General features: G+C 39.1%; 2 protein-coding genes across 5 annotated transcripts in view; one reads left to right on the top strand and one right to left on the bottom strand.

Moving 5' to 3' along the window:
- Positions 1-24,693, bottom strand: part of LOC105670704 (short-chain dehydrogenase/reductase family 16C member 6-like) — a 78,204-nt gene that overhangs the window by 34,367 nt on the left and 19,144 nt on the right. For all 3 annotated transcript variants that reach the window (XM_067347676.1, XM_067347677.1, XM_067347675.1), the window contains exon 2: positions 24,241-24,279. The gene's annotated coding sequence lies outside the window, so the exon portion shown is untranslated. The remainder of the gene's footprint in view (positions 1-24,240; positions 24,280-24,693) is intronic.
- Positions 1,643-23,902, top strand: LOC105670702 (zinc finger protein GLI1). 2 transcript variants are annotated; one of them, XM_012364369.2, is made up of 4 exons: positions 1,643-2,129; positions 17,596-17,949; positions 20,458-20,601; positions 20,695-23,902. In XM_012364369.2, the coding sequence occupies exons 2-4, from the start codon at positions 17,597-17,599 to the stop codon at positions 21,926-21,928; spliced, it is 1,731 nt and encodes a 576-aa protein (XP_012219792.1). In that variant the 5' UTR covers positions 1,643-2,129; position 17,596; the 3' UTR covers positions 21,929-23,902. The 2 variants fall into 2 exon arrangements, with proteins under 2 accessions (XP_012219792.1, XP_012219791.1); XM_012364368.2 differs by lacking the exon at positions 1,643-2,129 and having other exon boundaries at positions 15,824-17,949.

The following is a 24,693-nucleotide window of genomic DNA, read 5'->3' as shown; positions in this document are numbered from 1 at the left end:
TGATCGGCAGTTGATTCATCACAATCCCAAAGGACGGTAACACGAGCTCTTTTTCGACATTCCGAGTGACCTAATTGGGACCACCGTGATCGTAGCCGTTCATTGACCAATCGCAGCATGCTACTGCCTGCGTAATTAACCCGATTTACTGCGGTAGGTCGTTTGTTATTTTAGCAAACACTTCGCTCAAGATAGCATTTTGTTGAAAATATTTATTTCCAGAAGAGAAACTCCGGTTTGAACTCGTAGTAATTCATTAACAAATTTATTGCTATCAAGTATTTCGTAATAATTTTATTTGTACGTATTATCATAAAAACATCATCGTTTTATGATTATACTCAATTCTTATACATTTTCTGTAAAGTGGAATTCATGGAGCGCTAAAGATGCTTACGAGTGGATTAATTTCTCGTGTGGCGATTTAATTTTAACCCGCGCAGCAAATCTTTCGAACTACCTTAAATCTTCGCCTGAACTCATGGATCTCACGGCGAATGCATCGTGAATGCACGCGCCCAGCAGCGGGCGCATTACACGCACCACGAGTGAAACGCATTCGAAGCAGGGGGCAGGTCTGCCTACATCTTCTCGGGGTATATTAGGATGATTCTTCTCTTTGCTTACACGATGAACGTGTGTGCGTTACGCACAGAGATCCGCGTATGTATGCACGGAAGCTTGAGCGCGGGAAGCCGATGTCCCTTTAAGAGCATAGATATGTGTGTGGGTGGTACGTTCGTGTATACGCGTGTGGGTCGCCCTGTGGGAGTCTCCGCAGCTTTCTTATCCCTTCCGTGCCCATCATTCGCCGAACCCGGCTGCGTACGTACATGCACGCATGTCGCAAAGAACCTTTTGATTTTGCGCAAAGAACGTTTTGACATATATTTGAAATTATATTTGAATATATAAGATATTCATAATATTCCTAAAAATATTATGGTGACTAGTACACATAAACCGACATTATTATTCTGTTTTAGTTTTAATCTAGAAATAAAAAAATCTATTTATACTTATATGATCGAAATTAATTTTATCCACATTATCCATATTTTTGTCGTCAATGTTACCCCAGAAAAAAATTATTGCTAGATTACACATGCTTCGATTTATTATACTGAAAATAATTGCACGTTATCTATTTTTAAATACTGGATTCACACAATGCACGTGGTCTGTATTTACCACCGGCAAGTCGATGAACACCTTCGCTCCTTCGTTGGGATCCGCAGTGGATCGTGCTCGAAGTAGGGGTTGAGGGTAACACGTGGTGGGGAGGGTGTTTCGGTCAGGTTAAGTTAGGCTCGGACTCCCTCTCCCAATGGTACGACGACTGCCTATCGGGGGCCTGAGGGGCCCATAAACGCAACACCGACCCTGACGAAGGAAGGAGAAAGAGAGACTCATTCTGAAAGAAAAGGAGCGAGTGAGCTGGCAAGTAAACGGAGACCAGGAGACCAAACCCACATAGTGAGAAAGAAAGAGGCGCGAGATGTGAGGGAAAAAGAGAGGAAAGGAGAGAGAGAGCTGATCGTGGAGCGAGAGTGATGAAGAGAAAAAAAAGGGAAAAACGAACCGAAAACCCACACCCGAGCCGAGGACTCGTGAGGGACCTCTTCATGCTTTCAGTTCGAACCGAGCATCCTTGGAAACCGGCGGTTCGATTCCAGACTTTAATTCCTCTGTTGAGAAAGAGAGAAGGATTTATACTTGATTCTCTCCTTTTCCTTCTTCACCTCCCTGCTCTTCCTTTTCTTCTTCTCTTACCTCCCACGTCTCGCACGTGTCTCTGAGGAAAGCGTGAAATCACAACCGCGAAGTATCCACGAAGAAGTTTAACGTCACATGACGTAAATATCTCGTTACTTGTGTGCGAGAAGCCACGGCGCGACCACGTGGTAGAGATTCTCGCCGATCTCCTGTGGTTGAACGCCGGTTCGGAGTGTGCGGCACACGAATCGTCATTAATCGCGTAGACGATATAGCATTCCGCGGTAAGTGGAACGAAGATCCACCTTCCTTGTGAGGTGAGGCGACACCTGTGTTGCGAGGGGTTTTTCCGCGAGTCGCACTTGGATTTCCATAATCTAAAAGAACATCTGAAACCGGCTAATCTGCTATTGGTGAGTTATAAATTATTTTACAAACGTGTTCATTCTTCAGCGGAAATCGATGTAGCTTCTTCATAAATGTATAATTTAAAAATAGCATTTAACACGTTTCGTGCCGCTGTGATTTTATATAACTTGCCATTTACGTACGTTGTGAAATTTATTATATGTTAATAAGATATATCATAGTATACAATAATTATAAAAATTTTCGTATAACATACAAAATGCGTTGTACAGCAAAAGATATCACAAATAAAAAGTATGAAAAATTTTATTTGAAACGACCCGAGTGGAAAATTCAGTGAGGACCACGTGGTTCACGATGATGTAATATGTTAAATATAACAATAATTACACTTAAATTGTGATTTAAACAATTTTGTTCGAGTTGTAGTTAAATTTACATGGTTGAAATTTGATATTCAAATTATATTCTGATTCTTTATGTATAAGAATTCATTACGAAAATCAAGTTCTATCCTTTTTATACTTTACTTAAATGTCAATACAATATAATATTGTAACGCACAAGGTAAATAAAAAATTCATATGCGTAAAATATGTCAAATTCACAATAAATTGTAAAAACTATTAGGTAATTTGTACAATTAACAAGAGGCTAAAATAGATATAATAAAAAACTTAAGGAAAGAAATTTGATGCTACGGAAATTTTTAAACTTAAATTTATATATTATGAAGAAGCCACATCGGGATCTGGCTGGTCGGATAAGATTTTCAAAGCTGTCATCTCTATACGGGAGATTGTTTTACTTTTTTTATTTTTTGTTCAACGTACCGAAAACGATCCACGATTTATCGCGATCAAATTTTCGAAGAGAGCTATCGATCTCTCCGAGATTCCACGAAACGACAGCTCCGGAAGACCTTTCAAACCAGTTTCCTAAACTCGTAGATGTGAGAAGGTTACGAAGGACGAATTGCGTTTACAAATTTACAGCGTACGCCGCAACCGACCAAAGACATGCAGATTATAATGCTCGTTCATCGTCCGATGCCTTCCATTCATATTACAAGATATTTTGCAATATTTGCAAAACAAAAATATAATATGCATCATTATTTGATATAGGATTAACAATGTCAATCAAATATGTGCTAAGTAAATATGTTAAAAAAATTGCTGAAAGAAAATCTCAGGCGAAATCACGTGAAAAAATAACTTTTCTTTTGTAGTGCGATACACAAAAACAAGTTTATTATATTCGACACAAAAAGAAACTTTAAAACAGAATCTACACGACGTGACAAAATCTAATTTTGAATTGACAAGGTTCTATTCGTTATCTTTCAACACACTACAATATTTATTATTCTTTCTGTAGTACGACCTGCCTCAACAAATGCTCGATCTTGTCTTATTTATAGCTAAAAAACGTGGGATACGTTTTATTCGATAACTTCCGTGCAAATTCTCTCACAAAGATATTGCTTTATTTGACGAATAAATATTTTTTGCTAACGTCTTCGATGCAACTGATTGAAAATCCTTGGGAAAATCGACTTAAGCCTGAAACGATACATTTTCCGAATTGAAAAGGAAACGCAGAGTTTCTCCCGTCACGTGCAACAAAAATAGGGGGTGACAAACATTGTCGCTGCCAGGAAAATCGTCATAGCGTGACAGACCGAGGGGAGGAATGACAGATAAAAGGAAAAAGCAGAGCGAGAATGGGGTACCTTCGGGCAGGACCCCTATAGCATAGGCATTTTCGAATCCGCGGGAGAGATACAAGGGGGGTCCTGCGATGTACCAGATCCCCTGGGATAAAGCGCACACAGTACTGGGACGGAATTATCTCAGGTCAGGTACGAGAGATCCTCTGAATGCATCGTGCCTCGACAACAATGTGACCCACGGCGGGTTCAATGAGATTGCGTAAAGATCCGTGCAATTCATTCAGAGTGTGGGAGTCTATCCGTCCCCAGAATCTTCTTACGGAAACGAAGATGTGAAAAGATCTTGATGTGAAAAGCGAGGTGCATTAACGTATTTCGTAAAATCTCTTGCATTTTGATGCATTATCTAAAATTTGTTTGAAAGAACTTGTCCAAATTTAATATATAAAGATATATATTAAATGTATTATAAAAATTTATTTGCAGCACACAGATTTGATATTAGATAACTTGTCATCCGCGTAAGAATAAAAATTTTGAAACTACTTTTCAACTGTTATCGGTTTCGTTTTGCGAAAAGAGCGCTCGTTGGTTGAATAAATCGCTAAAAAAAATCCTGATCCTCGTAACGAATCATCCGATGTACTCATGGAAGGATCTCCTATCGGTCCAGTCCCTAGAAATCTCCGCCTTGCACGGCCGTTGACCCAGGTTCGTTCAAAAGGAATCCAGAAAGATGATCACCTATGAACTCACCGGCGACCGTTACACGGTTTCCAGCTTCGCCTGAGTCATTTTTCGAATTCACCTAATCTCAACTAGACAATAGCGCGGCAACGTCGCCTGGAAGCAGGACGAAACGTCCCGCTTCAGGATGCTCGCCGGAACCGGTATCCTGTCGCAGGACCGTTGGCCGAGACATTTCGCGGCATCAGGAAGGAAGAAGGATAACGGGGGCACGCGGAGGGAGTCGAAGGAAAGTCGGCGGGACCTATGAGAGGGTGCATATGTATATGCACGTAGGGACACATACGACGCCTTTGTGTCCTGCGCGATGCGATTGTCCTATTGTTACGCGGGATAGGCAAGACAGGTTTCATTTATGGTCACATATGCTAATGACTCCGGAGAAAAAGAGAGAATGGCAGACTCTCATAGATCTTTGGGCTTCAAGCGCAAGTGGGTAAACCGAGCAGTCAAGCAGCCCGGCAGGATGAGGAATCGCGCACGGGGATAGGTACGCATATAAATTTGCATATTTTCGGCCCGCATCCGTCGACGCCCGGCCCACGTGGGAATCCACGAGCTTCCGAGCAACCGGTGCGCCGGTAAGTCCTCAGGAGAGTGACGAATGCTTAACGGTTTCTTTTGTCGCAGGCTTGAGATTTTGCTCTGGCCATTCAGCTTCGCGAATGAGAGCTTATAAGTTTGCAAAAATTGGCGTATTTTTCGACTACACATCGCGCGCGCTTTTAATGCTCAGCGTACGACAGTGGAATTTGAATAGAATATACAAACTGAATGTAGCACACAATTGTCAGAAAATACTGTCGCCAGCCACGTATTTAATTGTTTCGATTATTTATTCTTAGCGTATCGGAATGAGCGCGACCGTCGGATAATTTTTTTCCCCGTCCCTTGTCGTTCCGAATCGCGGCGTATTAATAATACCGGAATCGCCCGATTTCAACCAAAAGCATTTGATAGGAAATTCCGATTGCGTTCGTTGCATCCTGCATTGTATTGAGTTTTTTGCGGACTGTCTGCGTCAATAGCGCCTTGTTAATAGTGATCCATACCGTGCTGCAAGGATACAGATTTCATTTTGGCCTTCGCAAGCGAAGAGGTCACATGAATACTCAAAACATTCCATGAACAGAACAATGAAATGTTTTGGTTGACTGATCGACCTCTCTTCTTTTCTCTCAGCTTGCAAAAACAGTCTCGGCGAGCGGTGCTCCGCAAGCGATAGTCGAAGAAGCGCTTTTGTAAGGCAATAGCCTTAGTTCCGCTCGTAGGTGGGTGGTAGTAAAGATTTCGCTGTCATTGACAATGCTCGGGCCTGTTGTAAAGAGGACAATAGACCACCAGAATAGCGTTTGGAAATGTGCAATTAGTAACAATGCGGGAAGCCCTCCCGCCAGGCGTGTTACTAGATGATCTTTCTAGCCCGCATGAGTTCTAGACAAACAGTTCGTCATAGTTGCTCTTTGTCACTTCTGTTGCACGACAGCATCATGTAACAGACCCACAGTTTATATTGTCAGTATCGACAGTTTCGCTGTCATTATAGGAAAGATTTCAAAAAAATGATCGATCCTGCTTAATAAAATATTTCAATTAATAATCGATTATAATTGATTCTATGCCGAAATAAATGATTAACCCTACATATTTTTAATGCCTCCGAAACATTATGATACAAATGTTTTGATCCGTTGTATTTAACTCCTCCAGACGACAATTGCGGCATTGCTCTTATTAGTTTCAAGCGGCAGTTACGATTTCAATTGAGCACAACTCCCAACTTTCCGTGTTGATCCCGTAACGAGGCGTCACGGACGGGAGGCTGCGCGTTTTTTAAGGCTCCTTTTCGAGCGTGCTTAATGGCATGATGGTTAAGTGACTCCTCTCGGTTTTCTTCTCCGCGCGCGCGTTCTTCCACCGGCGTTGCTCACCCCGTCTTTTTATTTTCCCGTGGAACAAGGAAGGACGCGCGCGGAGGCAAGTGGCGAAGAGAAAGAGGAAAAAGACTAGGGGAGGGGGGGGGTGATCCTTCGTGTGTGGTCCTGGCGGAGTCCTCGGTCAACTCGGTTGGCTGAGGTGTCGCGTTGTGTGTGGTATGCTACGGTGTCTTACGTCGCGTGGAGACGTCCCCGAGAAGGCCCCCAAAGCTTGAGAAGACTCGAGAACTCTATGCACATGCAAGCAATGTGTAGAACTGCTTGCGAAGCTATGCATGCTCTACGCGAAACCCCCCTAGGGAGATTCTGAAAGTCGCCGTCGATTGCATTCCACGTTTTTTAGTTCGTCGTAGTAGATATCTTCTGCGAACGTCGTTGTCACTCTCGGCACTTGGAATTTAATGCACTTCGTAAAGTGATCTTATTATATATCATTATAATAATACGAATTTTTGGTACAGAATAAAATTCTTCGAATTTTCTTAGGATCTCTAAAGTGCATCGTTAATTCCGTGGATTCTTTATCTTACGAATTCTTAAAACCACAGAGGATTTTGCTTATTCATAATTTGACTTCCAGAAATATTTATTCTTTTCTCCTTTATTTCATAGATCTCCGTATAATTTATTTTATTTAGATTTTTTTATTAATTTCTTAATTTGTCAATTAATTGCTTTTGTGAATCTACTTTTCTAACAGGTAACATTTCATACATGTAGCTCAATTGCGAGATATCCGAGCGTGATGCGGGCGCTGTGTGTTTGCGCTATTATTGAAAGGACGATAGTCTCGTTGAGAGATACGTACTTAAAAGATATTACGCAACACTATGTCGCCACTTCTACAATGATTTTCTTTACTCTTATTTTTATATGTCGTCAATTAGATTAGCTTTAAAAAGCAATAAATTTTTAAACACTAATCTATTCTTAAAAATAATATCTAGCGGAATGATAAGCAAGTGTGCGCAGTCGCTTAACTGAGTAACTAATTAAATAAACATTATAGTTTTGTCAGTGATACATTTCTATGTCTGCCATTAAACAGAATAAGACGCGTTTCTTTTAAAATTATCAAAATCAATAATTTGGTACAAATCATTAATTATAATACAATGTACACGCTTAAATGAAATGATAATAATTATGTATGCACAAAGTTTAAAAAAATATTTTCAAGTTTTAAGTGGCTGATCAAACTTTATTCTTAATGAGTCCATTATCATCAATGTAAAGATCAATTTTTACATAAACAAAGATGGACATCAATTTATACAAGTGCGCATCACGTGAAGTTAAATAATATAACAATCCGCTTGAAAGTTATGTGCACATTATGAACTTCGTTAAAAAGCCTGACGAATTCATGAAAAATTAAAATAATAAATTCTGATGATTTTCTAATTATATATATATATTTTTTTTGTTTTGTTTTTGTAGTGGAAATTTTATGTTTAATAGTGGAAATAAAATTTCATTGAAATTTGTAGAAAGAAGGGTTGCGCCATTTTTAGACTCACAGATTTTACCACGACCTTAACCTTGAAATGGCAGAAAATATAAAAAAAATGGAAAGAGGAAAAAGGAACTACGAAAGCATATGACGGCAGTATTCGATGTGGGTGGTCCTACGGCTTTTCTGACACGAAATGTTCGAATCATTTGTCAATGCAGTCCAGTTTAGCGATTCGTTACACCAACACAGAAGTTACCCAGTGGTGCTGTAGATATTGGCATGGTCTAGAAATACTCTCTGTCCCTCGATTCCTTTATACTACATCGTCTTTCTAAGCTTAAACACGACCGCCTAAAGTGGTTTTCCCTCGTACATTTAGAATGGGTTTTTTATTGCGGTTTACTGAAAGTGTCAATATGTGATTCATTTTGCTAGACAGATTGAGAACTTCAATTTTGTGCATTTATACGAAAGTTGCTTTAACGTGTCTAGATTATTATGTTACGTGTAATTTAAGAATTTATTACAAATATTTTTTTTTATCCGTTGACGCGCGACATTTAATTTTCACCGATCTTGCAAGAATATTGCACAGGAATGCCGTGTAGTTAAGTATATCAGTTTCGGAAGGTAATGCATCTTCTGGAGAAGAATGCGTGGCTTTGGACCTGACGTGTTCGTGTTTGCAAAAATATTCCTCGAACCTCCCGTGTAGCCGAGACATTCCTGCGCGTCGTACAAACAGAGGGAGTTGGCAAATATTTTCTTTTCTACGTTACACGTTGTACGCTGCTCTTTTCAGAAATTGAGAAACGTGCGAAGGTGAGATTTTCGATGGTCCCGATAGTTGAGCATTCATGTAACGCGGCACAGTCAGAGAAATATTTGTAGATACCGGGAATCTCCGTGTGCTATTTATTTTTGACCTCTTGAACTCTCCGTAAGGTCCTGCCGTTTTCGGGCAAGATAAAGATATACAATGGGGCTTTCTGTAAATCGGTGACTGACACTTCGTTTCAGAGAAATATTTTTTACGAGAATAAAGCTTTATAAGCTCTTGATTTCTATTAAAAATATTACAAAAGCTTTAAAAATCATTCTACACGATGCATTTGCAATATAGTAACACTACAATGGCATAATCAGCGATGTAACATTGATAACTTAGTAATGCAATAGAAAAAAATTATTTAATTAGCGTCTTGTTCTTTCGTTCCGGCGATGCAAGAAGTGATGATCGCGTATCGGGCGCACGCGCTTGAGATCATCCTCGCGAGGAGAACGTAGGAAGAGCGAGAAGTGGGAGTAATGCGGGCTAATTGAAGATTAAATCCTCCCACGGCGGGAGGATTTAATCTTCAATTTCGAAAATCAACGTAATGTATGTAATGTTTCCACCCCAAAAGAGGTGGTCCCTCTTACCCGGCTTAGGAGTGGACGAATGGGTAAGAGGATAGCGAGTAGGGAGCTCGCAACCTGTAATTTCAACGCGAGCGGACTAAGTCGTCGGTAATATGGGAGCCCGGAGCTGGTATAACGGCTCATTTCCATAATTCGTTCTTTAAGCATCATTTTTAATAGGCCCCTGGCGCCGAGTAAGCGGACCGCGCGGCGCTTCGTCGCCGTCGGGGCCAGAGCTTCGTCAGACCCCCGTAGTGTTTACACGACATCGGTCAGACTTCTGTTGTCCATTGCCTTCATTCGCATCGCGATAACGTCTTCATATTTTCACACGACCATAAATCATAATCTTCCAAAGAAAAATAAGATCATTTCTAAAAGTCTTATCTTCCTTGATATTATTAAGCAGATAGTAGAAAGTTTCATCGTAAAAAAAAGAGCGCATTTAGATCTCAAAATAAAACTTTTTTATTAGAATCATAGAACGAGTGGTCACTGCTTGTTCGAAAAGACTTTTTCAAAAGTATCACGATCTCTTTATTTCTTTCTTTTACGAATTACATGTGCTGCGTTACGTACAGATGTTTTATCGCCTCCATAACCGCGCAATGCGCGCTGCGCAATCGGCACAGATATTTTAAATTGGTAACCGCATTACTCCCGCAGTTGCAGCGGTACCCTAAATTTTAATTGGTCGGAGACCCACAAAAAAACGGAAGTGCGGTACCGCTCGCGGGACAAGACGCGGCAAACAAGTGGTGCGCCGTCTGCCGCTGCCTGCCTTTATAAATCGGTCACATGACCGAGCAGAACCGATGAGAATCAACGCACGATAGCGCCTCGAGGATCGTCGGAAGGCGAGGGGAGACTGCGGAGAAGAGAAACAGACTCCGACGGATATACGTATGCGGGGAGAAAGGAAACGAGAAGGTGCGCGAGTAGGAGAAAGACGCAGCCGGAGATGAAAGTTCACTTCTTCCTCGGTAGCAAGGTTTCGAGTCGGCGTGGAGGTAGAGGACCCCCGCCGTGCTCTCCTGCTGCGACCGGTAGCCATCCTCCTGTCCCGTACGTAATACGCATTACATATCTATGTGTGCGCGCATACGCGACTACATCCGTGGTGAACGCACACGCGTGTACCGCGCCGGAAGGTCGAAGACGGCGCACGCCATTCCGATATTAATATTCCGTCTTTAAGTGCGGTAAATCAAAAAGGGGATACGTCGTTCATCCCCGGCTCTGTTGCTGACCTTGTCCGTGGTTTCGGGTTACTCCACTCGGGATCGCCCGGAAGGACGACTTCCCGACAAAGTCTCATCCGTTTGTACCCCGTATTTTCGTGCCTTTCGAACGAATTAGAAGTCGAATAGAAGTAATTTTCGCACGGTAGGCGAAAAGTGGTGTGCGTACGGCGTGGAACGAATAATGTACGTTGTATTAGCGTCATTTGCACAACGAAATCGACTTGTACAACAAAATCGCTTGAAAAATTTTAAGAGTTTACGAGGGAGATCGAAGCCGCTCTTCCATATGTTTCTCTCACGGCACTCGACCGCCGTGCGACTATCGGTCGTCGGCTCCGTGCCGTCAGCGGGATTTCAAAAGAATAGAAAATAAAAAAAAAGGCAATCTCTTTCGACGTAGCCTCCCCGACAGCGCGGCTAAATAAAAATCACGACGAAAAGAATCGAGCGCTACGTACGCTGCACGGGTATTCCAACCCCCGCTGTGAGTCACAGTAAAACCACCGAGGCTGTGCAACGGGGAGATCGTGTACCCCCTTTCTTCCCCCTTTGACGTATTTTTGTGACGCGAACCACACGCAAAGTGCCACGCGATCTATATATTCGGTTTCCCACCTCGTCGTGGCTGAAAGTGGTCTCTAACAAAGCATGGGGCGCTCTAATTTTCTTCCTCCAAAGTTTTCTCAGAATAAATTTGTTATAAAGCTTTCCCCCCCCCCCCCCACCCTCATTGAGAAAGCTTTAAAATAAATTAATATTTGATAGAAGATTTATATATATGTTATGGACAAAGAGATAAATGAGACATTATGCATAATGTCCGAGACAGTCGGGCAGAGTGATAAATAAATATATTTATTTATATTTATTTTTATTTATATCGCCTGATTAAAGCGATAGATTAATAAATATTTATCACTCTGCCCGACCGGCCCCGGACATTATGCATAATGCCTCATTCATCACTTTGTCCATAACATATACATAGATATACATAATGCCTAGCTTCAATAATTCATTAAACTCAACGTAGGCGCTTTATACTTTTTCTCTAATTTAGAGAGAAGAATTTAAGGAAGAATGGAATATCCTCTTAAAGATAGTTAAATAATGTTGCGCTTAAATAAAACGCACCGCCAAATTTTACTATCGCATGGCCAGCGCGGAATCTCGAATGTAATTTTAATTAAGTAGACATTCGGAATGTCGAAAAGAAATTATTAGCCGCGGCAGCGTTAAATGCGAAACCGCCGTCGCGTAACTTGTACTAGCGAGAGGCGGATCAATTTTTCACAATCGTCGTAAACAGGCTCCAGAAGACGCAACAGCTACCGAAATGGTCGCTTCGTTGGTGAGCGGAGAGTTTCGGAAGATTTCAGGGCCCGATGGTATCCCTAAGGGAAAGTACGAGAATCAAATCTAAATGAAAGATCTGATTGTGCGAGAGAGAGAGAGAGAGAGAGAGAGAGAGAGAAGGAAAGGAGGGGAAATCGAGGGGGCGCGGTGGAGAGAAATAAAATCTCTTTCGGCGTGCCTCGGACACATCATAAGCAGCAGAGGCGAAGATAGTGGGAGGCAGAGAGGAAGAGGGGGCGTAGGACTATCTCTGCCGGATCTCAATCTAAAAACTCTGAACATATTTCTCGAGTTTAGAGTCAGGCCCGACTCCTCCGTTGGCCGCCGTGGAATCTCCATCCGTCGGGCCGGGATCTTCCTTCTTTCCTTTCCCTCTTCCGCCACTCTTCTGTCTCCTTCGCTTTCTCACTCTCTCCGTCCTCTTCTCGATTTCTTCTACCTGTTCGCCGCGTTCCCCGAGATCAAAGCACGCCGACGCCAGCAGCCCGGTCTGTGGGGTGTCATCCGAGATGAAGGGTGGGAACCAGTGGTTGCAAAGAGAGTCGGGAGAGGGGGAGGGGCAGCTAGGGCAAGAAAGGTGGCCATACAATATTCATTAATGCACCGAGGTGAGGTCGCTGGGGGTACTTTTCTCGGAGGATGAATCAAGAATTGAGTATCGCTCAAAGCGTGCCGGTATAAATCACAGCACGCCTGTGAAATCGGTTGAAGCCTTCGTTGCCTGACTTCATAATGACTTCACGTAAAAGGGCTAAAAGTGCCTTGGAAAATGAGGCCGATTCCCAGAAAAAACATTTACACATAAAAGCGTATATACATCCCGGTGATGTATTACATAATGGCTTTAAGCGTAAGAAAATTATCTTATAATGTATATATTATGCAAATTATATTTTTTATCTCGTTGCGTAAATTATTTTGTTACATTTTACTTCGAATTTATGACGAGACAGCAGTAACAAATGACAGTATAAGCGATATTGAGTTGCTATATTAATGAAATCGTGTTAAGTAAATTTGTGTTCATTTGGTTACCAGGCGCACTTAATGTAAGAAGACCCCCTCAATCGTGTTATCAAAAAGTCAGTGTCGATAATGTGTGAATATATGTTCCCTCATGTTTTCGCATAATTTTTGCAAAATTGTTCTTTTATTTTTTTAAGAAGGAAAGATAAAATAAATTCTACGAAAAATTGTTTATTATAAATTTATAAATAAGCGATAAGCGATTTTAACGCTACGACAGTACGGAAATATTAATCGCGGAAAATATAAACAATTGTATAAAATATTGTTTTTTACGGTTTCTTTTTCAATTACGTTGCTAAGATGAAACGCTTTCCCACGATATTGAAAACCGCGAACAGGTCGATAACAGGTGCATCTTGATTTCGATAAGTCAGAAACTTGTTTATTACTTGTTTACTGCAAACCGTCAGACGCTTGTGGATTCTGAGTCGCGACAAGATTAGATTACCGTTCAATTAGCACCCCGGCGAAGAAGCGTCGCGACCAAGCGATATTTGATATTTGCAATATTGAACGGACAATGTAAGAAAAAATATCTCTATAAAAAATTTGTAAACAGTAAAATCTAAAAAATAATTAATTAAAAAAAATACAATCACTAGACGATCGATGGCGGAACAGTCATAGCATAGCGCGGTAAGAGAGATTTTTCACGGATCATTAATTCCATTTTCTTTTTGTGTTCGAGAAGAAAAGTCGATATCCGATTGCGTGATGCACCGCGTTCCAGCACCATCCTCTACAGGATGGAAAACGGAACAAGGCTCGTCTGAGAGACGTTCTCGTTTTCGTCTGTAGAGAATGGATCATTATCTTATGTGTGCGTTTACGACATCTGTTGTGTCTACAAGAGAAAACGTATTTTCTACTCAGAAACAAAGTGATCTCTCCATAAATCGCTTTTGATATTACAATTTACAATAGAGGTTTAAATACCTCAATTAATGTAGCATTTAAATACGTTTACAGCTTTACGATACAACATGACAAACAAATGAAACGGCAAATAGAGAATTAAACACTTTCCATGCTCTAAATATAGAACCTTGTTATCTAATAAAGAAAGATAAGCGTTCAGATAAACAAATTTTCAGATAATAGAGCGTCGCTTTTCCTTAAAACTAAATCTCTAATTACACAAAATAATTTCTGTTTATATTAAAAAATTCAAATAAAGCACTTGGATGATAGAAGTTGAAGTAATTGTATTAGATAACGATTCTAACACGTGTTATTGAGAGTACACTGAGAATAAAAATAATATCACCTTGACCAGTCGTCTTAGAAACTAATAAGGATGTGCCTAAAAGATTAGTGTCCGCAGTTAGCTAAGGAAAACATTATCGTTTCCAATTAACGTATCAATTTTAAATACTTAGATGAGATTTGAAAGCAACTAATGTTCACGACAGTTTATTAAAACTACCAACCATATTTGCGAAATCATTCGGTATTGATGTGACAAATAGACCGTGACAAAATTAAATTATATAACCCTGTATTTTTCCTCTGCTTCACCCGATATTCTGCGACGCTATAAAAGGCTGCGGATCAATGATAGCAGATATATCGATCTCTCTTTTTTTATATCAACGAATCTATATTGGACATCGCTCCGTGCATCAAGAATCCTGCATATAGTTGAACATATTTACCAGGCAACATCGTGTTGCTTAACGATCCTGCTGATCTCCGAGGTCACGTCATATTCACGAGACGAGATCATCGCGATCATCATCGGCGTGCGCTCGTCCAATTATAAAGCTCGCGCCTACGGTCAAGTATCATTATTCTTTATTCACTCTAATATCGTCGCTCTGATCGTCGTCGGTGCTCCAATCATTCCTTTTAAGCATCGCGCAAAGACGCAAATCGCTCCTGCTGTCGTTATCAATTGCGTCATCGGGCAGAAACGTGTTCTTCAACAAGACCGCGGTGACCTTCACTCGAGTCGCCTTTCGAAACGACGACAAATAGCCACTTCCTGATGACGAGGTTCCCCCCCCCCCCCGGACAGAAAACCGCCGACATTCAGGGTCGCTGTCGTCATTTTTCGCGAGCGCGTGATTTCGCCGCCGAGAAGAAATTACCAGACCACGTCGACGGCGTCTGTTGATTCAGCTTGCAGTCAGCCCGCCCATTCACACCGACGTATTAACACGGTAGATAACGCGACGTCAATTATGAAAAATATACGCGGACTTTGTTCCCACTCGTGCTCTCGATCGAGCTAATCAGCAATAAGTCACATGAAGCGAAATCAACGATACGCCTCGCAAAATTCGGACCTCGCAAAATTCGGCAGGTCACTATTATATCGCGGGGGGTAACCGAGCAACCATACATATATCACCTTATTCATAATTCCCTATTTATCATCCTCTTTTTCGTGGGTCAACGCGGGTCGATCTTCATCTCACGAATCTCTGAATGATTCACGATTTGTTATTCGTGATTTTTGCTTATGTAAAATGTATCTCCACATAACAGAGTCTTGACCGACTACAGCAGACAATACATTTTGTTTATTCTCATTGCTCCAATTTCATTTTTTTTTTTTTTTAGAATTTTAAAATTATTTCTAAGATTCGTTTTCCATTCCATCTTTTCAGAATTTTTAAATTCGTAAAAAGCAATTAGTCCAGTCATTATCAAATCTAAATATTTTTCTAAATACATATATCAAATCTAGATATTTTTCTAAATACATATATGTCAATATATATGCGTTATTTATTCTATAACGAGTTGCTGTTCAATTAGTCCCATCGTCAAATCAAATTTTTTTTTAGAATTTTAAAATTATTTCTAAGATTCGTTTTCCATTCCATCTTTTCAGAATTTTTAAATTCGTAAAAAGCAATTAGTCCAGTCATTATCAAATCTAAATATTTTTCTAAATACATATATCAAATCTAGATATTTTTCTAAATACATATATGTCAATATATATGCGTTATTTATTCTATAACGAGTTGCTGTTCAATTAGTCCCATCGTCAAATCAAATGGATACTTGCTCGTCTGCCAAGACAATCATACTGAAGGGGCCACCGACGAGTGTGTGACAATTTGTTATCATTCTGCTTCGTTGTATTAGTGATGCTCATGGAGGGGCAATGCAGGCGATAGCACGACTATATATAAGAGTGTGCATCCGTCACCGCCATCAGTGTAACATTCCTCATGTTCGTAAGTAGCGTTCGTACGAATTCTGATCAAATCGCGCTTTTATCTCAAGTATTTGAGCGTAGATTATCAAAAAAGTGCGGTAACTGATAAATAGTACGTAGCTTTCAGTGTGCTATAAGGCGAGCAACTCAGCGAAGGGTCATCGAGCTTCATTCCTCAAACTTTGACCGCGATTTTTGCTTCTTGTTCCACCTCTCCAACAACGTCTTCGAGATTGGTAAACGCCAAGCAACGCGCGACCAGAAAAAATGGGATTCTCTTAGCATCGATTAAGTTGTTATCTCAACTTCGTTTATTATAAACTGAATAAAGACATTAAGGCATTGTCCTTTTTAGCTTTCAACGTTATTAAACATATCCGTGAAAATAACAAGCGCGAAGACTCTATTCGGAAGTACGACGGAAGTGTCTTATGATACGTTTACCGCTGTTGTCCGGCCCAGTTATGTTCTCGATCAAGTACAGCAAGCAATTCTTGAGCTACCGTATACTCAAGTCCAACCGGTTCAAATACATCTGACGATACGGACTCGGACTACGTGGTAGAGGGTGCGCGTCAGGTAGTGTGCATGTGTATTGTGCCGCGTGCGACTTGTCGTATCTACGGTGCTCAGGAAAGAGGAAAGTGTCCCAGCAAGACCTGGAAAGTCTTGTATCAGAATCCAATGGCCAAATAATTTTCCTCAGCGGTGCAAGCTTGAGGAAGTACGTCGAAGACGACGGCCCAGTGCCATCGAAAATCGCTAGTGAGGCGAATTTTTCGAGGGCAAGTGGTGAGACGAGTTTGTTGCAAGAAATTATTGCAAACAAAGTTGAATTGGTAACGATATATATTGTCATCGACAAGAAATTTGGAGTAAGTTTGCAAAGAAAGCGATATAGTGGAGGATATTCAATTGGTAGCAACCAATTTTATTATTACAAAATCTTAAACAAAAGAATTCATATTGATAATTAAGATTAAAATTTCGCCAAGTTAGCTTAAGAAAACATTCTATCAACGAATTTTGTTATTAAAGAAATTTTCAAAAAAAGTCGAACATTATAAAAGAGAATTGTGGCCATTATCGAAAATTCTGACTGCTTAGAGAAAATTTATCTAAAGCAACAATATTATTGGAAGGTATAATGCTCTAATATACACTGTGAAAAATCATTAGAGCGAGACTCGAGCGGCAGGATCAGAGTGAGCGGAAAGCGAAATCATTCGGAAATTCCTTCGAGAGACACACGTGTGTGTATCTGCTGATTTTTCACTATAATTACATATATATATATATATATATATATATATATATACATACACGTTTATATATACACGCATAATCAAGTTTGCATAAAACGCAAATTAAACGGAGCCACTAATTAAAGCAAGGATCGAGCGAAATCTGCACGTCTTTGGCGAATCGGCGATTCAACGGTATAAAGTCGGAGGCAAAATAATGAAAAAAATGATCGTTTACGTTCCGGGCAGAATGCCAACTCACGTTGGTCCCTACGGCGCCGCTCGTTACCCGGGCACCCTGCTAAGAGCTGTCTCGGGTTTTTACAACCCGGTTTCCGGCTATTCCGCCAGCCCGGACTCGAGCTACTACGGGAGCCTTAGCGTCCAGCACCAATCATCGCTGGACCTTCCGGTTTGGCCGCAAAGGATGCCGGCCGAGGAGGAACTAGCGGCTTCGCCACCAGCCAGCTTAGGGTTGGGGGTGTCTCCGAGCCCTCTTGGCAACGGCCCCCCGAGCCCGGCACACAGCGACTCGGATGCGTCCAGCTCGAGCTTGGAATTAGGTACCATCAGGACCGGTGAAAATGCTCAATTAAAATGCAGGTAAGAAAAAAAAATCAAATTTCTGCTTAAATTACACTTGTACAATATTATATTGGTTGAATATCGAAGTTAAAGATCACTAAAACTCAAGCATACATTTCCACAAGTACAAAATAGCAAGTACAACGCAGAAAATAAAGACACGATATGATGTTGCTTCCAAGAAATTCGTTATCTTTATATGAAACGTCATAGAAAAAGTATTATATGCATCGTATCACTCGAATCATTAAACTAAAAATTAAACTAACGTTGTTTACGATTTAGAAATTATAATATAACTTTTCACTTCGAGAGTTCTCAAGATATATAGAATTGTATTATCTAAATGCAACATAGATTTCTTGATTGGTCGGTATACTTAAACTTGATTGACGTCGCGTCTCGTTTATGCGCAATCGTATGCATATCGCAATGCATAATAATTCAGGCTTTACTTCTTCTTCTGTCCTTTTCAAAGTGAAATTGAAGTTGTTTTTGATCTGTACTTATATATTTCCTCTTTCTATATCCGTAATCTCTGATAATCTTATCTGATAAATCTATTGTGAATTAAAACAGTAAAGGAATATATTTCATGCGTCTTGTATCTTACATATTTAGATTACATATCAAGAAATTACCGCATGCGCTGCACTTGCAATCAAATCGTCGTTCTGCTTCAGTTTGCACTTTGTCGCAAACATTGTATTTGTGGCTTCTTTTCCTTAAATGACACTAATTTATCTCTCGACAGAAAAGCGCATATACTTATCTATGTACGTTCACGCGTATTGCGCGCGCGCGCATACCGGTTACAACCAGTTTCTCGTATCTCGGTTGATATCGGCGGTCTTTCTATTTCTTGAAGACTAAGAAAATGCTAAACTTTATCTTCGCAAGTACATATTTTATCATAAAATCCTTCAAGATCCTTCGAGATTAACAGTTTGTCGAAATCATCGAAATTATCGAAATTCGATCCTTCTTTTATCGGACTTGTATTTTATCGAACTTCAGATCTACTCAATGTTCCAGAGACAATTTATTTTTATGCAAAGAAAATCAGTATTTCTAATAGTAAACAAGTTCACAACTGGCTTGGTTTATTTCTAATATCTCTTTGTATTCTTGATAAAATTTAGACTCGACACAAAACGATATAATAGTAATTGTCTTTAGATAATAAACTAGGAAGTGCTCTTCTGATTTCGCAATGTAATGAATCATTGAACAGTGATACAGCAAACATTTTTGTTGCAATTAATTTATCTTTCAAATATATGGGTATAAATGGCACAATGGTATATCAAGTTTCAGCTTTGTTACATAAATAAAAAATGATAATGAAGGCTCTCTACTATCACAATTTCAGAGAACGCGATTATCATGAAGAAATTATTTCTTTCACGTGATAGGCGCATGAAAGCTAAAGCACGTAATGTTATTGCAGAGAACACCATAAATACTGTAGAATTTATTTGATAAAGAAAAATCATTGCTTTGTCGAATTTCTCATAACTATTTCGAGAATTTATTTTTGCGAATATAATTGTTTTCTAAAACAATAATCGAATTAAAAAATAATCGAATCAATAATTCATCTTATTTCGCCGAATCGTTCGACCAGCTCGTATATCATAGATGTATAGATTCCAAGCAACCATCAGATGTTTATACTTTTTTTCAAAAATCGTCAACTGATCGAAGATTAGATCGAAGATTAATTTCCTTTCTGTTCTTTAAACGAAGACTGTCAATAACTGTTTTTTGCAATCATTCGAACGCGAATATATACAATTCTCTTGAATTAGCAATAAAGTTAATAAACTTGTGTATTTCTAAATGTTAAGAAAAATTTCTGTTTTCTTACTTGCTAATCAGTTTCCCTCCTTTTTACCGCCGATAATTCTTTTACGCAAGAGCGTGTAATTAATCAATCAAGATAACTGCTAAGTCTTTTTTTCGATAACATGTGTACACGTTCTAATAAAAAAATTTCCATTACATCTATTTGTCTTCAAACATAGTTCTTTCTGCTAGTATATGTAGAATATTTATCATTCTGAAGTAGTATTAAATAAATTGACTAATTTTATTATTGGCTAGAACATGATATTACAGCTGGTTGTATAATTCTTCACAAATTAAAAAATTGAAAACAAAAAGACCATTCTAGCCAATCAAATCATTCGAAATTACCTTGATCCACGACCTTCCGCGGATATATCTGTGCCTTTTAATCGATGGAATTTATTGTCGTTGACTGTAATAGTATCAAACTCCAGTCTCTCTTATTATAAGTTGATGTCAAATGGTGGCAATTGTCGAATGGCCGGAATTGGCATTAATTGAACAAGTCGGTGAATACTTGTGACGCAAATCATATGTCGATACTTTAACACATCAGAAAATTATCTGTATATATCATTTTTGATTAGTCAAGACTTGTGACTTGTGAAGTAATCGTTAATTTTAGAAAACCGGAAAATCGTAGTCGAGAATACAATTATGTTATATTTTTCATAGATGGCACAATTGTGCTCGACGGTTTACGTCCTTGGAACAACTTGCGGGACATGTTGCGAGGTTGCACGCAACACCTGGCCCGCGCGGTCTGTTTTATTGCGGATGGGAAGGATGCTCGAGAGGAGAACGTGGATTTAATGCGAGGTAAGCTTTTTTTCAAATTCTCAATGCTAATATACGCATGTAACAAAAATCACCTTTGCATTCTTCATGAACATTTATATCTCTTTCTTACAGGTACAAGATGTTGGTCCACGTACGCACACATACGAACGAAAAGCCGCACCATTGCTTTCAGTGCGATAAGAGTTTCAGTAGAGCGGAGAACTTGAAGATCCACGCGCGTTCTCATACCGGCGAACGTCCCTACGTCTGTCCCGTCGAGGGTTGCAACAAAGCCTACTCGAACTCTTCAGACAGGTTTAAGCACACCAGAACTCACGCCGTAGACAAGCCATATTGCTGCAAGGTGCCGGGCTGCCCGAAAAGATACACCGATCCCTCATCCTTGAGAAAGCATGTGAAAACCTATCGGCATTACGTGAACAACAATGATAAGGTACAAGAAAAGAGCTTCGACGACAGCAACATTCAAGAAAAAACGAGGTTTGACATTAACTCACCCGACAAGCAAAGCAGCAGCGCGCACTCCGAATCAGACAAGAAGGACACAAGCATCGAGAGCACGACATCGGGTTCCAGTCCGAAGGCTAGCAATAGCTTCGAGGAACAGAGAACCTTTGTCGAATGGAACAACATGTACAATCAGCAAGAACAACACATTACTCCGCTGAAACCGTACGAGCGAGATGTAAAGATCTATCCGATAATGTACGATGATAATTACATTATACCAGATAGAATCCAGGTGAATCCCATGTACGCTTCCAATAATACCATCATCAAGGACTGTTCTACGATATCGTCGCCTCACACGAGTCCCGTTGGAGTGCCTGATTCGATACCGCGCATCGGAATGCAATCGACTCCCATTAAGACCGAGAAACCTATGGAGTGCAGCAGTACCAAGAGTACCACAGTCGATTACAGAAACATCGATTCGATTGTCAATAGTACACCCTCTAAAAAAGAGAATGCGATTATTAGCGATCCGGTAAGGCATTCGGTGATCAAACGGGCGGAGGATCTGAAGATGAAGGTGGAACAGATGCCGCTGAAAGAAGAGTTCAAGGACACTAGTGCCGATTGTTGCTGTCGGCACAAGTGCTGCGTCCACAGCAACGATAATATTCTACAGAAGACAAAAATTCTACAGGATCTCATTCTCAAATCGCAGAATCCGCTCTTCCGACACCTGCTGGGTTCAGTGGATTTGCAGTACGGGCTGGAAAACATGTGGAGCAACATCGTAGATACCACTAACACGTGTGGTCAAGACCTCAGAGTAAAGACCGAGAACGTCACCGAAATGGAGCAAGACCTTCCGCTAGACTTAACAATCAATAAATAATAAGTAATCGGTTGAGACTATATCAAAAAGTTTATAATTGTCAATATGAATTCTCTTCATCATTAGACAAAATGTGATTAAATGAAATATCTCAACATATTTTCATGTTTTTTTTAATAAGATGGCAAGATCGAAGCGGTCAGAAATCGAACAAGAATTTGCTCAATCCGTTTATTAAATAGCTACCTAAAGACAGTTGCATCAGTCAGATTATATTAATCAGAAATAATGTAAAATTGTTAAAATCGTGAGTGCGTGAGAAATAAGCGGGTGAGAAAATGAGAAAATGAGAAAGAAATCAGAAAAAATGTTGGAAATAATTGAAGTATAATTGTTTGCGTGAGTGTAGCGTGGATAAAAATGTAATTGAGAGCTGTAGAAATGTTATGAATGCATGTATGCGTGATTGAGAGTTGTGAATGTGTGGCTCAAAATATAAAAAACAAAATTAAAAAGTAGAACAAGGGTTTTTCATGAGATACAAAAGTGCGTAGATCTAAGGAGAGTTTTTCCCGAGCGAGACGAGAACGAGTAGATCGAAGAAGAATATTTTTCCGAAAGCGAATAAACTGAGAAACAGTATAAAGCTAAAAATTAACGTGATATTGTATTGTAAAATTGTAAAAATCATGAATGCATGCGAATAGTGCTCAGAATAATCTGAGCTTTTCGATTTTTGTGGTCGACTCCTACTTTCTTCTCCTTATCGTGCGCGTCGTAACAAACTAGAGCCAGTGCCGCCGAGCGTCATGAGCGGCGCTATTTAATTAATGAGTGGATTTTCTCCTGAAAAAACCTAGGTTATTTAAGAAAATTTATAAAAAATTAAACATTTATTAAAAACATTTAAAAATATTTCTATAAATATCTTTATATTCTATAAATATCTTTATATCTTTATATAAATATCTTTATATTATAATATCTTCTTATTATAATATCTCTAATTCTTTATCAATTTTTTAAATTTAAATAAATTTAAATAAATTTAAATAATCAGGGTTCTTCTAGGAGAAGAATTCACTCATTAATCCGATAGCACCGCTGACACTCGGTGGCTTTGACTTTAGCTTGTTACGGCGCGCGCAATAAGGAGAGAAAAACAACCATCGACCACAAAAATCGATCTGCAAAAGTTTAGATTAATCCGAGCACTGATTTATGTAGTATGATTGTTTGCACGAGTGCGGTGACTACCAAAATGTAATTGAAATTTGCCAAAATATTATGAGAGTGTGTGTATGAATGATTGAAAATTATGAATGTGTGGCACGAGATATAAAAGGCGTATGCTAAAAAACAAAGCGAGCCTTTTGAAAAGTGCGAGAGCCAAATCAGAATATTTTTCTGAAAGCGATAAAGCTAGTAAAAAGTATTGGTGAGATATTTATCTTAGCGTGACGTTATAAGCTAATCGAACTTGTCAAATAAAATAGACTGTTATATTTTCGATATTTCTGACTATATTATATCTCACACATAAACTTAAAGGGCTCAGCCGGAATACGGCATTGAATATCCTTTTTCAATAATCAGGCTAGTTTGTGGGCGCAACCCAACAATTTTTAATCGATGTGAGCGATACTTTGAAGAAAACGTTTCTGATTTTTCGGACTGACTACTAAAATAGGTAGCTAATACATTGACGTGAGTTTATTACACGACTGTAAATATATATAAAAGATACACAAAGATACAAATGGTTCTTACGTAGTAATTTATGTTAGAATTGGATACCAAGAATTATGTCTTTTATATAGTAACACGCTTAATACAAATCGTGTACTCCAACATTTTTTGTAAACAAAATATATGTAACATATGTACATAGAAATTTATATAGAAACGTGTATGAAAAATTAATAGAAAAATAAAAAGTAATGAAGTTTGAAGAACAGTGCCTTCCTCTGCTAAGCAGAACATGTTTAACGATGTGAACTATTTCAATAATAAATACATTATTTATATATTGTATATACATTTTTTTCTTATTCCCTTTCAATGTGGTAAATTATTTGTAAAATTATGTATAAATATTATTAATGTAACTAATATAACTAATATAACTAATATAACTAATATAAACCAACCTTTAATAAATTTATTACTATCAAAGGCAATTAAAAAGCAATAATATCTATTATTTTAATGACATAATATAAAAAATTATAAAAATTTATAATATTTAAAAGATTAATTCTATACAGTGATTCTTTCTAATGCAGTATTTATTTATATACTAAAAAAATTTGGCGAATTAACAAGATCAATATTTTCTATAATCATGCATGCATGTGAACAAATTCACTCACCAGTGTTGTACCCTAGCTAAGTACGCTATCCGGCTGCACCTGAAAAAATTAATATACACATAAATTATTATATATAACAATACATTTCACTTACATTATTTATTACGTATTATTTACTTCTTTCCATTTTGATTAAATAATAATTATGCTCAATGAATTGTGTACTCACCAGCTAAGGTATTCCCACACAACACATGGACGTCTTCGGGACGTACCACATATGTCCTCAGATGTCCATTTTATGACGTCAGTTTTTGGACGTCCAAACGTTTTATGGACGTTCCAAAATATTGTCTACGTCTTTATGAGAGATAAGATGTTTAGAAGATGTCCTGAGAACATCCATAAAATGTCCCCAGGACGTTTGTGGTACGGCCCGAGGACATCTGTGGTATAACCCGAAGACGTTTTATGGACGTTCCACAATATCGTACACGACTTATTTATAAGAGA

The sequence above is a fragment of the Linepithema humile genome, chromosome 1 (genome assembly GCF_040581485.1).
Source record: "Linepithema humile isolate Giens D197 chromosome 1, Lhum_UNIL_v1.0, whole genome shotgun sequence".
Lineage (NCBI taxonomy): Eukaryota > Metazoa > Arthropoda > Insecta > Hymenoptera > Formicidae > Linepithema > Linepithema humile.
The sequence above is the reverse complement of the archived record's forward strand: the minus strand, read 5'-3'. Positions and strand labels throughout refer to the sequence as shown.